This window comes from Phacochoerus africanus, chromosome 12, assembly GCF_016906955.1.
Source record: "Phacochoerus africanus isolate WHEZ1 chromosome 12, ROS_Pafr_v1, whole genome shotgun sequence".
NCBI classification, from domain to species: domain Eukaryota; kingdom Metazoa; phylum Chordata; class Mammalia; order Artiodactyla; family Suidae; genus Phacochoerus; species Phacochoerus africanus.
Genome location: NC_062555.1, coordinates 55619812 through 55635739, shown reverse-complemented (window position 1 = coordinate 55635739; position 15928 = coordinate 55619812). Strand labels below are relative to the sequence as shown.

The 15928-nt window shown below is 37.0% G+C and overlaps 1 protein-coding gene across 4 annotated transcripts in view; it reads right to left on the bottom strand.

Annotated features, from left to right (window-relative positions):
- ENKUR (enkurin, TRPC channel interacting protein) overlaps window positions 1-15928 on the bottom strand; it is a 40533-nt gene that overhangs the window by 24284 nt on the left and 321 nt on the right. For 2 of the 4 annotated variants that reach the window (XM_047754504.1, XM_047754503.1), the window contains exons 1-3: window positions 15488-15921; window positions 5172-5317; window positions 788-1011 (exon numbers count right to left, since the gene is read on the bottom strand). In XM_047754504.1, the coding sequence (XP_047610460.1) occupies window positions 788-1011; window positions 5172-5317; window positions 15488-15564 (447 nt within the window). In that variant the 5' untranslated portion in view covers window positions 15565-15921. Of the gene's footprint in view, window positions 1-787; window positions 1012-5171; window positions 5318-15487; window positions 15922-15928 lie in introns of those variants that run through there. The other 2 variants (XM_047754505.1, XM_047754506.1) reach the window with 1 other exon arrangement.

Here is a 15928-nt window from a genome sequence, read left to right as displayed (position 1 = left end):
CAGTACTTTTAAGGACTGCTCTACTCCAAACCAAACACAAATGAATATATTCAAGTGAAAATAGTACTGGCAATTATTTACATGACAATGATAGGATGGTTGGTCCTAAAGTTGTTTTCCTCTTCATTTCTCTCATTCTGTTACCAAGATACTGTGAACTAATGACTAAACTTAGGATCTTCTGAAAGGTTATTCCTTCCAGATTTATAGTAATGACTGTGCTTCCGGGGACATTTCTACCTCACCAAAAATGAGTACCTTTCAGAGGCTGTTGGTTATAATTGGTAAATATAGTAACAACCGAAATTAAGGAAAACACTTATATTCTCCTCTACTGAAGTGTATGGTGTTGCTCATTCCAAATTCTCTGTAACTTCATCACACTGGATTTGGACTAAACATAGACTTCAGAGGAATGAGAACTGCCAATCTAGATAACTTGTCCAGTGAGGGCACTATTTTTTTTTTAATTGAAATACAGTTGATTTAGGATATTGTATTAGTTTTAGGTGTACAACATGGTGGTTTAACATTTTTATAGATTATACTCCATTTAAAATTATATAAAATGTTTGCTATATTGCCTGTGCTGTACCATATATCCTTGTAGCTTATTTATTTTATCCACAGTAATTTATACCTCTGAACTACTTCTTCCTTTCCTTCTCCCCACTGATAACCATGGTTTGTCAGGGAGAACACTATTTGTGACAGTACAGAAAATCATTATGAATACCACATTTAGATTATTTGAATCTCAGGTCATATTAATATATCACAAGGCTACCTTTTTATTGATGTACTTTGGAACTAGTCCTGAAGTTTCAAGGTCATGCTTGTCCCCAGTTCTTTTGTCAACATAAACTGGTTTAGGCTTTTTAGACACTCCCATAATGACATTGGCTGCATTTGTATTTATAAAGTTTTTTTCACTCTGTATTCCCATGACTGGATGTTCAGTTCTCAATGGCACAGGAGGCTTTTTGGGCTCATGCCGATCAAACTTTTTTTCTGTTAAACACAACATTTCCTTGTTAATATTAAACTATAAACATGTCTACTCAGTATTATTTATAACATTCAAATATTTTACCACTAGTATATTAGTGTTTACTAATAATACATTCAAATATTTAAGGTAAAAATCAGTAATCATAAATGCAAAAAATTAAGTGCAACATAATTAGTATAAAAAACAATATAAAAATGTAAGGGAAGAAAATAAACATCCCAAATCATATGCTAGCTAAAACATTTTTAACTATTATAAAAATATTTTCTTATAAAGATTTCAACAACAAATGCTCAGTTTTTCCATTGAAAAAAGTTTAAAGAAACATAAAACTCTTTTCTGAGTGCTTTTGACGTTACTAATAACTGTTTCTTTGGAGGAAAGTTATTATAAAATCACCGAGTTAATAAATCAAATTTGATTTACTTAAAATCCAAGAATCTGTGGGTTTTTTCACTAAGATGATTATAAGATATAAAAATCACTTAACATACAGCTTAAGAAATAAAAGATTACCAAGACTGTTGATGTTTTCTATTCACTCCTCCCTGATGACTGCTCACTTCCTAAAATAACACACCCCAGAATTTATCATATTTACTACTATTTTTTTTTGTCTTTTGTCTTTTTAGGGCCATACCCATGGCATATGGAGGTTCCCAGGCTGGGGTCAAATCACATGCTCATGGATACTAGTCAGGTTCTTAACCCTCTGAGACACAGCAGAAACTTCCAACACAGCCTCTTTAAATTGACCGTACCGACTCATTTATTTTGACACAGCCACATCAAAATGGTTTATCAAAATGCTAAAATGTAAAATAGTTACAACTTATCTCCAAGAATCAAGGGCAACAACTATCTTGACAAAACCTTTCTCAAAATCGTAGCCCCCTCACCTAGAGATTTTGACTTTATTCCTTTCCGTACTGTTTGAACTTTGTAGTCATTTTATATACCATTTATTATGAGAAAAAAACAATACTTAGTATTAAAACTCTACAAACTGGGTTAACCTCTTATAGGCAGAATTGTGTGCCCCCCAATATTCTTGTGTTGGGAGTCCTAGTACCTCAGTATGGGACTGCAGCTGGACATGTCTTTAAAGAGGGACTGAAGTCTAAATGAGGTCATTAGGGTGAGGCCTACTCTAATATGACTAATGTCCTTCTCAGAGGAGGAGACTGGACACAGACACACAAAGAAGGAAGACCATGTGAAGATACAGGGAGAATACAGCTACCTAAAATCAGGGAGAGATGTCTCAAAAGAAATGAAGCCGGGGAGTTCCTGTTGTGGCGCAGTGGTTAACGAATCCGACTAGGAACCATGAGGTTGCGGGTTCGGTCCCTGCCCTTGCTCAGTGGGTTAACGATCCGGCGTTGCCGTGAGCTGTGGTATAGGTCGCAGACGCGGCTCGGATCCTGCGTTGCTGTGGCTCTGGCGTAGGCTGACAGTAACAGCTTGGATTTGACCCCTAGCCTGGGAACCTCCATATGCCGCGGGAGCGGCCCAAGAAATAGCAAAAAAAAAAAAAACCTCTCTAAAAAAAAAAAAAAAAAAGAAAGAAAGAAATGAAGCCGGGAAACACCTTTATCTTGGACTTGAACTCCAGAATTGTGACAAAAATACATTTCCATTTAGGCTACCCATGTTTGTTACGTTAGCAGCCCTAGTGACCAACATACCTCTGATAATTCCATACCCCCAGAAATATTATAAAAGAGGTTTTGAATATTCATTAATTCATGCCATATATTTATGTTGAGCAATTATACTATGTCCCCAGGTAATGCTTTAGGAACTGTGGATACAGCAGGTAACAAAAGAGACTGTCTCCATTCTCATGGAATTTACATTATAGTGGGGGGTGAAAAAAGAAAATTTAATATGCAAAATATAATATATATATTTGCTTAACTATACATAAAATTCTTTACTGCTTTTGACCTACAAAAATGGTATCTTCTTTCTATTTAACATGTTACTGAGATGTGAATATTGTCAAAAATTGAAATAAGGAGTTTTTACCTGAGGCCTGAAGCAGAGACTAAGCCTTCCACAGCCCAAGTAGCTCCTTTCTATCAGATACATCCAACCAAGTAAGGTTGGCTTAAAATGTTTGCCTAAAAAATCAGAGGCATCCATCTTCTGGATATTCACATGGGAAACATTTAGAAGCCAAATTTAATTATTAGCTGAAAGTGCATGCAAATGACTCCTCTAACTATAGCTTTAGAAATGCATTTCTGAATCCTCAGAAAATGAGGAAAGAAAGACTGATAATTCATTCTTAGTTGAGTAAGTAAATTATAAATCTTGGTTTATGGTTTGCATGGGATGGAGCCTAAGCCTACCCCCTTCTTTTGCTTATGTTATATGTATCTAAATGTCATCATGTCCCTCATCCAGGAAGTAGGGGTTGGCAATGAGAGGAGGCTTAGAAAATGGGGTGAGGCTGTCTCTTCACAAATTATTTGGTGGCAGTGATACTAAATATGAAAACTGAATGACGTGGCTTTTTTAAAGGTTATAACAACATGACAATATCAACACAGCCTTGCAGTCATGCAGATGTTCCACCAGTTGAGACATGTTCGTGGACCTGTTAGTTATTTTTCAGTTTGTCTAGCAAATTACTGTGCTCAAAATGGCAAAATATTCACAGACAGATTGGCAGCAGCCTTGACATATATTACCTTTAACTTTGTCTCAGTGGACTGGGCTTTTAAAGCCCTAGAATTTCTTAATTATTCTTAAGGTGAATGAAATTTTGTTTTGCCTTATAATGTTTATAAGAGGAGAGACAGACTTCTTCCTCTTTTCCTTATTTTCCTGGTAGTCTTTTCCCTGATATATATACTCTGTATGACCACATAGAAAACTGACTACCTAATTTGTGAGGCTCAGTACAAAGTGAAAATGTGGTGCTCTTGGATAAAAAACCATTAGGAATATCAAGATGGCAAAAGCAGAGGATTAAACCAAATGTGGGGTCCTTTCAAGCTTGGGGCCCGTGTGACTGCACTGGTAGCATGCCCAAAAAACCGGATCTCACTCATCAAAGCTCTTCCACTGCATTTAACTCCTTCATTGTCCGAACAGTCTTAGAGATCTGACAGAGTTAAAAACCAGTCAAGGCTAAAATGAGCCTGGTAGTTGCTTCGACCACTGACTATAACAGCTGTTAAGTTTTATCTCTTGGAGGAAAGACTAGACAGGGTTTAGATCCTGACCAATCTTGCCCACTGGGATTTAGGATGCTTCTTATAATTGTTGTTTGCTATTGAAGTGAAATGGTTAGGGATGAAGATGGTGAGGCATGTGGTGCTGGAGATGGGGCTTTACTGAATAGTCGAAGATGAAGTTCAGATGCTTGACCATCAAAAGGAAAGTCTATTTGGGAGGCAACTTAGCATTGCCCACTCTCTTTTTCTACTACATTCTCTCTTTTTGTAGAGCTTTTTTTAAAATGTATTTTTAATTGACATATAGTTGATGTACAATATTATCTGTGCCACAGGTGTACAATATACACAATTTTAAAGATTCTACTCCATTTATAATTATAAAATACTGACAGCTATATTCCCTGTGTTGTACAATGTATCTTTGTATATTATTTTATACCTCATGGTTGATACCCCTTAATCCACTACCCCTGTATTGTCCCCCTCTTCTTCCCACTGGTAACCACTAGTTTGTTCTTTATATCTGTGAGTCTGCTTCTTTTCTATTATATTCACAAATTTGCTGTATTTTTTAGATTCCACATATAAGTAATAACATATAGTATTTGTCTTTCTATGACTTATTTCACTTAGCAAATACTGTCCAGGTCCATGTTGTTGCAATGGCAATATTTATTCTTTTTATGGCTGAGTAATATTCCACTGTACATACATGCTACATGCTCTTTATCCATTCCTCTGTTGATGGGCACTTAGGTTGCTGCCATATCTTGGAAACTTTAAATAATGCTGCTATAAATATTAGGGTGCATTTATCATATTCTTGACTTCTATTTTCTCCTAGGCTCTCAAATTCTGTTTAATACAAGGCAGAGTTGCTATCACTGTAAACATTCAATATTCTCAGACAAAATAATTTTAAATTACTTATTAACACTTTTAATATTAAAAAGAATGATAAAACCTACTGGGTGGTAGAGTTTTTTCCTTAGAGTGTTTCTTCAAGAAATCCTTTGGAGAAGGTACTTCAAGTTTTGCTGGTCCCATGGTTTTCATTGCAGTTTTAAATTTCTGCATGTCATCTTTTACAGTTGCCTTAAAAATTGATATGTACCTAAAATTAAAAAGTTATAGAATTTATATTTGTAAAAAAATTATTTAAAGCTTAAAAAAGAATATACTATTCTAATTTTTATATGTGTATATTCATTTGGAGATAGCCATAAACTAGTTTTCTGTATTACCTGAGCCCTGTCCATCAGGCTGAGGCAAGATAGTTGGAAGTTTTACCTTAAGAAAAGGTGCCAGGGTAAAGATTGTCACAGTAGCTCCTTATTATACTTTGAACACCTTAGTTTCTATAGTGAGGTCACCTTTTCCATTGCTGACATTAGTAATTTGTGTCCTCTCTCTTTCTGCTAAGTATAACTTTTTAAATTTAATTGATCTTCCTAAAGAACTTTTCATTGATTTTCTCTATTGTTCACATGTTTTCCTTTCAATGATTTCTGTACCGATACTTACTATTTCTCCTAGTTTGGAGCTTAATTTGCTTTTCTTTCTTTTTTAGTTTCTCAAGGTTGTAAGCTTAGGTATTTGACTTGAGACCTTTATATTTATCTAATAGAAGCTATAAAATTTTCTCTAGGAATTGCTTTATAGCTGTATTTCACAAATTTTGATATGCAATACTTTCATTTTCATTCAGCTCAAAATAACTTAATTCCCTTCTGATACCTTCTTTGGCTTAGGAGTTTAAGATGTGTTTTGCTTGGTCTCCAAATATTGAGGGATTTTCCAGATACCTCTTTGATTTTTAATTCATGTCTATTGTGGTTAAAGAATATATTTATACAATTTTGATCCTTTAAAATTTCCTCACGCTTGTTTTATGACACATGGTCTATCTTGGTAAATATTCTGTAGATGTCTATTGTGGTTAAAGAATATATTTATACAATTTTGATCCTTTAAAATTTCCTCACGCTTGTTTTATGACACATGGTCTATCTTGGTAAATATTTTGTAGACACTGGAAAAGAAAGTATACCCTGCTGCTGTTGGCTGACAGTTGGGTCAAACTGGTTGGTGATATTTCCAAGTGTTCTAATAATCATTGAAAGAGAGATGCTGAAATCTCTGACTATCATTGTGGACTTGTCTATGTCTTCATTTAGTTCTATCAGCTTTTGCTTCATATATTTTGAATCTCTATCAGTAGGTGCATAGCATTATACCTTCTTGAAAAACTGATCCCTTCATCATTAAAAATATTATTTATCCCTTTTAAAATTCCATACTCTAAAATCTACTCTGTCTGATATTAACTACTCCATCATTCCTTTGATTTATGGTAATGTAGAATTTTTCCCTTTGCTAACTTTTTATTTGTGCCTTTATTTTTAAAGGAAGTTTTCTTGTGGAAAGCATAGAATTTTAATCCTTTCTAACAATTTATCTGGTGTGTTTAGACCATTCACAATTTAATGTGATTTTTAAAAAATGTTTAAATTTTCCATCTTGCTATTTGTTTCCTACACATACCACTGGTAACCACTAGTTTGTTTTCTATATCTGTGAATCTGCTTTTGTTTTAACTACTTTGTTGTATTTTTTAAGACTCCACATAAAAGTGATGTCATAGTATTTGTCCTTCTGTCTGACTTATTATACTTAGCATAATGTCCTCCAATTCCATCCTTGTTGCCACAGGTAGCAAAACTTCATTAGTTTTTATGGCTCAGTACCACATTTTCTTTATTCATTCATCTGTTGATGGGCACTTAGCTAGCTTCCATTACACTTCATTTTTTTTCTTTTTTTGGCTGCCCTGCAACATATGGCATTCCCACACCAGGCAAGCTACAGTTGTGACCTACAACCAGCTGCAGCAATTCTGGATCCTTTAACCCACTGTGCCAAGCCAGGGATAAAACCCAAGTCCTAGCACTGCAGAGACACTGCTGATCCTGATGCACAACAGCGGGAACGCCTACACTTTCTTTTCTAGTGCATTTTATTCTATTTTCTGGATGGTGTGTTTTAATAAAGATTTAGGGGGTGACTTTATTAGACAACTGGTACTACTTTCTATCAGATGTGGGCTTTACATAATTACTCTAAAACTAAAGTTGTCATTTTCAATACCATACTTGCATTTATTTTCAGGCCAACAGTCATCACAGAGTAAGTCATAGTAAGTCTTTAGATATGTATTTCTAAAGCAGTTTATCTTTAAAAACCCACAGAGAAACACGTACCAAAAGTTGGTATAGTTAGATAATACCTGATTGAGATTTTTTTCATCCTAATGGGTTAGATGGACATCTGATTAACCAACTACTGTTTTTTGTTTTGTATTAAGTTTCAGGTGCATATTATTGCAATGCTTCTCTATTTTGTAGAATTTCAGGATCTAGACTGCATTAGAATGTTATTTATTATCATTTCCAAATTATTTCTTGTAGAGAATTTTGACATGTATAGTGATGCCCCTTAAACCCAGCTAAAGGCACTAAAGTGAGTCTTCAGTTTAGCCTCCTGACTGTAACAAGTAGTTCAATTTTCAGAAATGGATGCCAATTCTAGTCCCAGTGTGGCTGGTTGTCAAAGGCATGCTCTCCCCTTAAGTGGCAACCCGGGTATGTGGCACTGAGTGTAATTCTGATCATGGTGCTGCTCATATTTATTACAAGCTGTTGAAAGAAATGATATGGTAGATTATCAAAAGGTTATGTAGTTAATGTATTCATTTAGATCTGTGCTGGAGAAGACAGGAGTTTCCAGCCCACATGTAGATACTGAGCACTAGAAATATGACTATGTCATGTGCTGAAGCCATAGTATTTTGGATATATTAGGTTAAATAAAAATAGAGCATTCAAATGATTTTTGCATGTATTCCTACTTTTAATTAAAAGTAGCTATTGGAAAACTTAAAATTATGTATGTGGCTCACATTTAATTTACATTGAACAGTGCTGACCTAGAAAAATCAATCCTGGAAATAAACAACATAGTCAGAGTTGTATAACCAGACTACGTCATATTGATGCCTCCAAAACTGTTTTTAGTAAATTATGCTCTGTCACGAGGCCATCAGTCTATAATGAGAGCAATATCAGACCTATGGAACTTGGTGTATTTACTGTAAAAGTGCTGCTGAAATATTTATTCATTATACTATACACATTGTCTCTACTCTCCACCGCCCCTGGAAAAAGTGTATTTCTGGCACACATCAAGAATACTTGTGCTTCTCTGCTACTGCTTTACTATTGCCCTATGCAAAAAGAGACTTAGGGTGTTAAGTGTTCCTTCAAGGATCCTGGGAAGAATCTTTCCTCCCTTTAGGGTTGCCCACTTTGTAGTGAGAGCTGAGTCAAACTGGAATCAGATTTTAAGCACATATACAAGATTTTAAAACATACTGGAAGTTTGAGTTTAGTAGATAAAATTATTACATTTTGTTTTGTTTTGTCTTTTGGGGGCCACACCCACAGCGTATGGAAGTTCCCAGGCTATGGGGTCGAATCGAAGCTAGAGTTGCTGGCCTACACCATAGCCACAGCAACACGGGATCCAAGCCCCATCTGTGACCTACACCACAGCTCATGGCAACGCCAAATCCTTAACCCACTGAGTGATGGCAGGGATCGAACCCGAATCCTCATCGGAATCCTTAGTCAGATTCGTTACTGCTGAGCCACAACAGATACTCCGAAACTGTTATATTTAAAATGGATAAGCAACAAGGTCCTGCTGTATAGCACAGGGAATCAATCACTTGTGATAGAACATAATGGAATACAGGAAAAAGAATGTATGAATATGTATGACTAGGTCACTTTGCTGTATAGCAGAAATTGACAGAACACTGTAAATCAACTACATTTTATTTCTTAGTTTTAATTTTTTTTTTTTTTTTTTTTGCTTTTTAGGGCTGCACACGGGGCGTATGGAGGTTCCCAGGCTAGGGGTCTAATCGGAGCTACAGCTGCTGGCCCATGCCAGAGCCACAGCAACACCAGATCCAAGCTGCATCTGAGACCTACACCACAGCTCATGGCCATACCGGATCCTTAACCCACTACAATGGGAACTCCTATAAATCAACTATATTTTAATAAAAAATGTTTAAGATTTTAAAACATACATTTCATTTACAAGAAATTTCATGCTCATGTGTGGCATTACCTCCCTTTCTATCATTATTTATTTTCATGTCATCACGAAAAAATAACTTATTGCATCATAACACACTAATGTTTAAATACTAAACAGTTATTTGCTATATGATAAATTATCTGAAGACGAAAAAATATATATGCTATTGAAGTAAAAAAGATGCTCTTTAAGCTTGTTTTAAGTATTATTCAGGATAAAAGGCAGTGTGCAAACTGGTCAAAGTTATGAGCTTTGGTGTCAGACTTGTATCTCAATCCTGTTCTTCCAGCTGCCTCAACATTCTGGGCCTGACATGGATAACTTTCTTATCTTACAGGGTTTTTGTGAGAATTAAACAAAATATTGATTGTGAAAAACATAGAACACTACCTGGCACATTGTAAACACTAATACATTAAAAAATATCATCGGGAGCTCCCATCGTGGCTCAATGGTTAACGAATCCGACTAGGAACCATGAGGTTGCAGGTTCAACCCCTGGCCTCGCTCAGTGGGTCAAGGACCCGGTGTTGCTGTGAGCTGTGGTGTAGGTTGCAGACGGGGCTTGGATCTGGCGTTGCTGTGGCTCTGGCGTAGGCCGGCGGCTGCAGCTCTGATTAGACCCCTAGCCTGGGAACCTCCATATGCCGCAGGTGTGGCCCTGAAGAGACAAAAGACAACAACAACAAAAAGTTATCACCATTACTAGTAGTAGTAGTATTCTTATTGTTATTGGATAGTCACCTTTTTTAAATTAAAAAAAAATATTTACCTCTCTACTTGATTTTACTTGTGTCCTAGCAGACATAGCCTTATTCTCTAAAAATTCAAGTCATGGTATATAAATGGTTATTTTAAGAGACAGGCACACATACACTGACATACTTTCCTGACCTATAAGAAAATGATTTTCAACTATGACATACTATACAGTCTGTTCTATATATATATATGTTTATATATATATGTTTATATATATATTTATATATATATGTTTATATATATATGTTTATATATATATATGTTTATATATATATTTAAGAGACTATATGTGTGTGTGTATACATACACACACACATATATAGTCTTTTGAGGGCTGCACCCGAGGCACATGGAGTCTGTTTAAGAGGTATATATATGCTTACATATAAATGAGACTATATATATATAGTCATTTGAGGGCTGCACCTGAGGCATATGGAGGTTCCCAGGTGAGGGGTCTAATCGGAGCTACAGCTGCCAGCCTACACCACAGCCACAGCAACACCACATCTGAGCCGCATCTTCGACCTAAATCACAGTTCACAGCAATGCCGGATCCTAAGCTCACTGATCGAGGCCAGGGATGGAACCCGCAACCTCATGGTTCCTACGTGGATTTGTTTCCACTGTGCCATGACAGGAACTCCCAGTCTGCCTAAGATATTGAACCTGGTTCTGTAATGGAATAAACTTCTCAAAAATGAGTCTAATATAATATAAAAGTTCACTTCTCCACAAATTTCCCTGGCAACTGATTTTAGGAAATACTGTTACCCTTGTTTTCTTCTAACATTTTTAGGTACATGTGCAATGCCAGAGAGATGTGCTAATATATACTATGTGTTACATCTATAGAAATCTAAATGAAGGCCAGTGATCCACAATGAACATTTAGCCAGTAAATGCACATGGAAGCTGCAAATTCTCCTTGCTGACAAAATTCCTCTGTGGATGTCTTTACCCTCATCCCTATGTCTGAAGGGGAAAAGTGCCTTCTCGAATTATCCCTTTCATCACTAGTTTCCCCGGCCTTCAATTCTTCCACATTCTTTAGGTGATTCTATTATACAGCACATCTTTAGTTGTGTGTTTGCTTCTCCTGGTGATTCTGAAAGCTTCTATGTGAACTGTGAGGTTCAGTCAAAGAATGAATATATATATAAGTATGAGAAGAGCAACTGGGTAAAAACAACTGAAGCAATGAAGCAAAGTGTTATGATTGTGGATGTCTGCAGACTGAAGAGCCATATGAAAATCTGAATAAATTCTAACCCTAATCATAAAACACTGTCCAAGATCATGTACAGCAACAGTGGTAATTTAGCATAAAATTTCATTATGCTGAAAACAAAGACTTTGGAATATTCTTGACTTTCTTTGACTCCAATTTCATTTAAAAGGACTACTGCTTTCCTCAGTTTAACTACTGGCTATAATTAGTCGGCAAAGTAGATAAGAACCTCAGGAGAAAGTGACTGTGCCATCTAAGATTTCATAACAGTCAAGACTGCTTTGCAAAGTCAGGTACATAACCAGACTTTAAACAAAGAGATGTTACAAAACTTCAGAAAATATAGATATAGCAGTATGAAAACTGAATAAAATGGAAGATAGTCCAAGAAGAATGAGAAGCTCCAAAAATAAAATTCTTGACTGTATGTTACAATTAATCCCAATGAGAACCAGAAAATCTTAAAAAAATTAGAGAGTGCTTAGGATATTAAATATTCCCATTTTCAAACAGCATGCATCCAGAAACTCCATACCAGTGAACTTGGAAAGCATCTAAAAATCTGTACAGAAGCAATGATGGCCCGAGCTACTTGGAGTTTCAGATCACTGAAATGAACATCATTAATAAAAATATTTTTGGACTGATAAATCAGGCCAACACCTTAGGCATACTAATCCTGATGTTAGCAAAGCCTATTATTAAAGCCTTACTGATAAGGCAGAGCAATATGAACCGATTAATGGATGCATTTAGATGACTGACTAAACCTTCAAACACAGGACTGCCGTTAGCCTAGAAAGGAGTATCCGAGTAGTCTACTACAGTGCAAAGTACTTTCCCTGTTCGAAGACAGAGATATAAAAGACATCCTCGGAGTTCCCATCGTGGCTCAGTGGTTAACAAATCTGACTAGGAACCATGAGGTTGCGGGTTCGATCCCTGGCCTTGCTCAGTGGGTCAAGGATCCGGCGTTGCCCTGAGCTGTGGTGTAGGGTGCAGACAAGGCTTGGATCTGGTGTTGCTGTGGCTCTGGAGTAGGCCAGTGGCTACAGCTCCGATTCGACCCCTAGCCTGGGAACCTCCATATGCCGCAGGAGTGGCCCAAGAAATGGCAAAAAGACAAAAAAAAGACATCCTTATTAGACTTGCAAATGATACGAAGCTGGGAGTCATGGTAAAGATGAAAGAGTCAAAATTTAAAACTAGGGAGGTCCCATTGTGGCTCAGCGGGTTATGAACCTGACTAGTATCCATGAGGATTCGAGTTTGATCCTGGGCTTGCTCAGTGGGTTAAGGATCCAGTGTTGTGAGCTGTGGTGTAGGTCACAGACTTGTCTCAGATCCTGCACTTCTGTGGCTGTGGTGTAGGCTGCAGCTCTGATCCCACGCCTAGCCTGGGAATTTCCTTATGCTGCAGGTATGGCCCTAAAAAAAAAAAACAGAAACAAAATTCAAAACTATCTCCAGAGATTAATGATGAGTTTAGATTAAAAAAGAATCAGTTACACAACTTTAGAATGGGAGAGACCAAGCTTATTCATAATTCATGTGGGAATTCCAATGTAAGACAATGGTGGGGCCTGACTGTCAAACTGCTAATAAATGCACTAATACAAGTATTGTGCATCAAGGAAAGGAGACAATGGTTCCACAGGCTGTTCAGACCATATATGGAATGTTATCTTTAACAAAAAGGAAAGAGAAAATGACTGGAGATATTAAGTCACTGGAACCATCGAGAGAAGGGTGACAAATCTGTGAAGCACTTGGAAACCACCTCTTGCATGGTAAGCAACTGAAATGTTAAAAACCGATCCATAGCTTCTCTAACCTCTGTTTTTATAAATTAGTATTTTGCATGTATGACACCCTGTCAGATTAAAAACTCCCTATGTTTGGAGTTCCCGTCATGGTGCAGCAGAAACAAATCTGACTAGGAACCATGAGGTTGTGAGTTCGATCCCCGCCCTCGCTCAGTGGGTTAAGGATCCAGTGTTGCTGTAAGCAGTGGTGTGGGTCACAGATATGGCTTGGATCTGGCATTGCTGTGGCTATGGCGTAGGCCGGCAGCTGTAACTCTGACTAGACCCCTCGCCTGGGAACCTCCATATACCCCAGGTGTGGCTCTAAAAAAGCAAAAAAAAAAAAAAAGAAAGAAAGAAAGAAAGAAAAACAAACAAACAAACCCCAAACCAAAAAACTCCCCATGGTTGTTGCTGACAGTGCAGGTTGACTTCATCACAACAGTGAGTTCTCTGGCATCACTTCTGGATGCCGTCTACTCCTTTCCCTGTGAGTTCATCTTTCCTACTTACTCCTTCAGAGTAAACTGAACAGTCTGTCCTGTCACTCCAACATTGCCCGCAATGTTATCCATTAACAGGGGTTCAGTAAGTGCTTGTCAAATGAATAGATTTTTTCCTATAAAATTTCTTGAAAGTCACCTAGCTGCAGTAAAGCTTTTTGATATATCAATAAACAAAACATCTATTTGTAAACTATCTTAACATTCAAATTCAGCATTCTATAGAAAATATAATCTGTCATTGGGTTACAGAGAGGAGGAGCTTTACCGTGTACATTATACAAGTTTCTGAACAAAAGTCCATTCAGCAATGGTTAATTTGAACACTTCTCATAAATTTTGCAACTATACCATATCTTATTTTGAATTACTATTTCCAAACTACTACTAGATTTTGAGAAACTAACCGAAGATAAAATAGGTATTGGTCTGGTTAAAAACAGATTCTTAGACTTAAAAATGAAAGGATCTGCCCACTTGGTGAGGATGTGATGCACCCCAAGTAATTACTTTAGTAATCTAGTAATTATTTTTTTAAAAAATAATTGACAATTATATCTGAAACACCTTAAAGATTATCTACTTTATTTAGTTTTATAGGTGAGAAAACAAATGAAAATGTATTCATGGTCACAAAACCAACTGGCATCCTGTTTTGGGTTTTAATTTTTGTTGTTGTCTTTAATTTGTTTTAGTTTAGTGTTCTTTCAATGTGGCTCTGACTTGTATCAGGAAAAGGAGAAAGGTAAAAACTGAAGATCCTAGGAGGAATGAGATTTTCTCTACCAGTTACCTTCTTTTCTCACCATAGATTTAAGTTCTAAGTCCCTACAAAGAAGAGTAACTGGGATGTCTACTCTGTGGTTATCTTTTTAAAATTTAGGCAATTTAAGGGGTTCTAACACCTATGTAAATATTTTAACTCATTTACATATTTTGGGTCTGTATCAACTCTTCATCAACTATTAGATTTTTTAAAAAGACCTTAGAAACTATTTTTTCCATTTATTTCGTTTCACCAAAAACTGAGACTCCAAAACAAATAGAAATTTATATTTGACAATAATTTTTTTTAATTTTTATTTTTTGTCTTTTGTCTTTTGTTGTTGTTGCTATTTCTTGGGCCGCTCCCGCGGCATATGGGGGTTCCCAGGCTAGGGGTTGAATCGGAGCTGTAGCCGCCGGCCTATGCCAGAGCCACAGCAACGCGGGATCCGAGCCGCGTCTGCAACCTACACCACAGCTCACGGCAACGCCGGATCGTTAACCCACTGAGCAAGGGCAGGGACCGAACCCGCAACCTCATGGTTCCTAGTCGGATTCGTTAACCACTGCGCCATGACGGGAACTCCTGACAATAATTTTGGGAAAAATAAGTATTATCCCTTTAGAGAAGGAGCAGTAGAGTATTCATAAATAAAACAATGAACCCCTGAAACCAAAGATCAATATATCCTAACCCAGGATAACAAATGGTGATTTTTCTCTTTTCAACAATAAGAAATTTCAGGCTGTTATATACCACATCATACAGGGACAAGCAGACAAATTAAATACAATTACATACCGTATTAACAGGAAGCTAACAAAAGAAAATATTCCTCTTACAATACTGGACCTCCCTGTCTGTGAATTGAGATGCTAAATACTTAGATTTTGCAACCTCTTCTTCAAGAAGCTGTCATCCAAGGCTACCTCACTAAAACAAAAATATGTTATTTCTTTTTGAAAATCCTAGGACGCTGATGTAATCGTGAAATGGAACAATTATTTTCCCCATTCTCGTTTCAAGTGGTGATCTTTGCTTACCCACATACCTAGGAGGCTGAGGAGGCTCCTTCCAGTCACTGGGTATGAGGTTATAAATGCTCTCAGAAGAGTACGTTGGATCCATGGCCACCAAATGATTCCTTAAAAGTACTCAGCTTTTTTCTCACTATACCAATATCTCCATCCCTTTCTTCACTGCTCCCCCTTTCCTCTCCTACTCTCCTGTCTTCTCAAGGAACTAAGGCTTCTGTGTGTCACACAATTCCCCTTTGACCTCCTCTAAGCGGTCCTCTCTTGGGAAGAAAATAAAATAACTTTTCTATCACTCCTGGGATTGCTTAGCGTTGTTGACGGCGCGGTTGCCGTGGAAACAGTTACTAGGCAACGGGGAAGTGGCAGGCAGCACCGCAAACTAGGTTTCCTCTCTTCCTCCCTCTGCAGCTCCATTCCTGTCACAGATGATCAACATAAAAACCATTGTTTACATG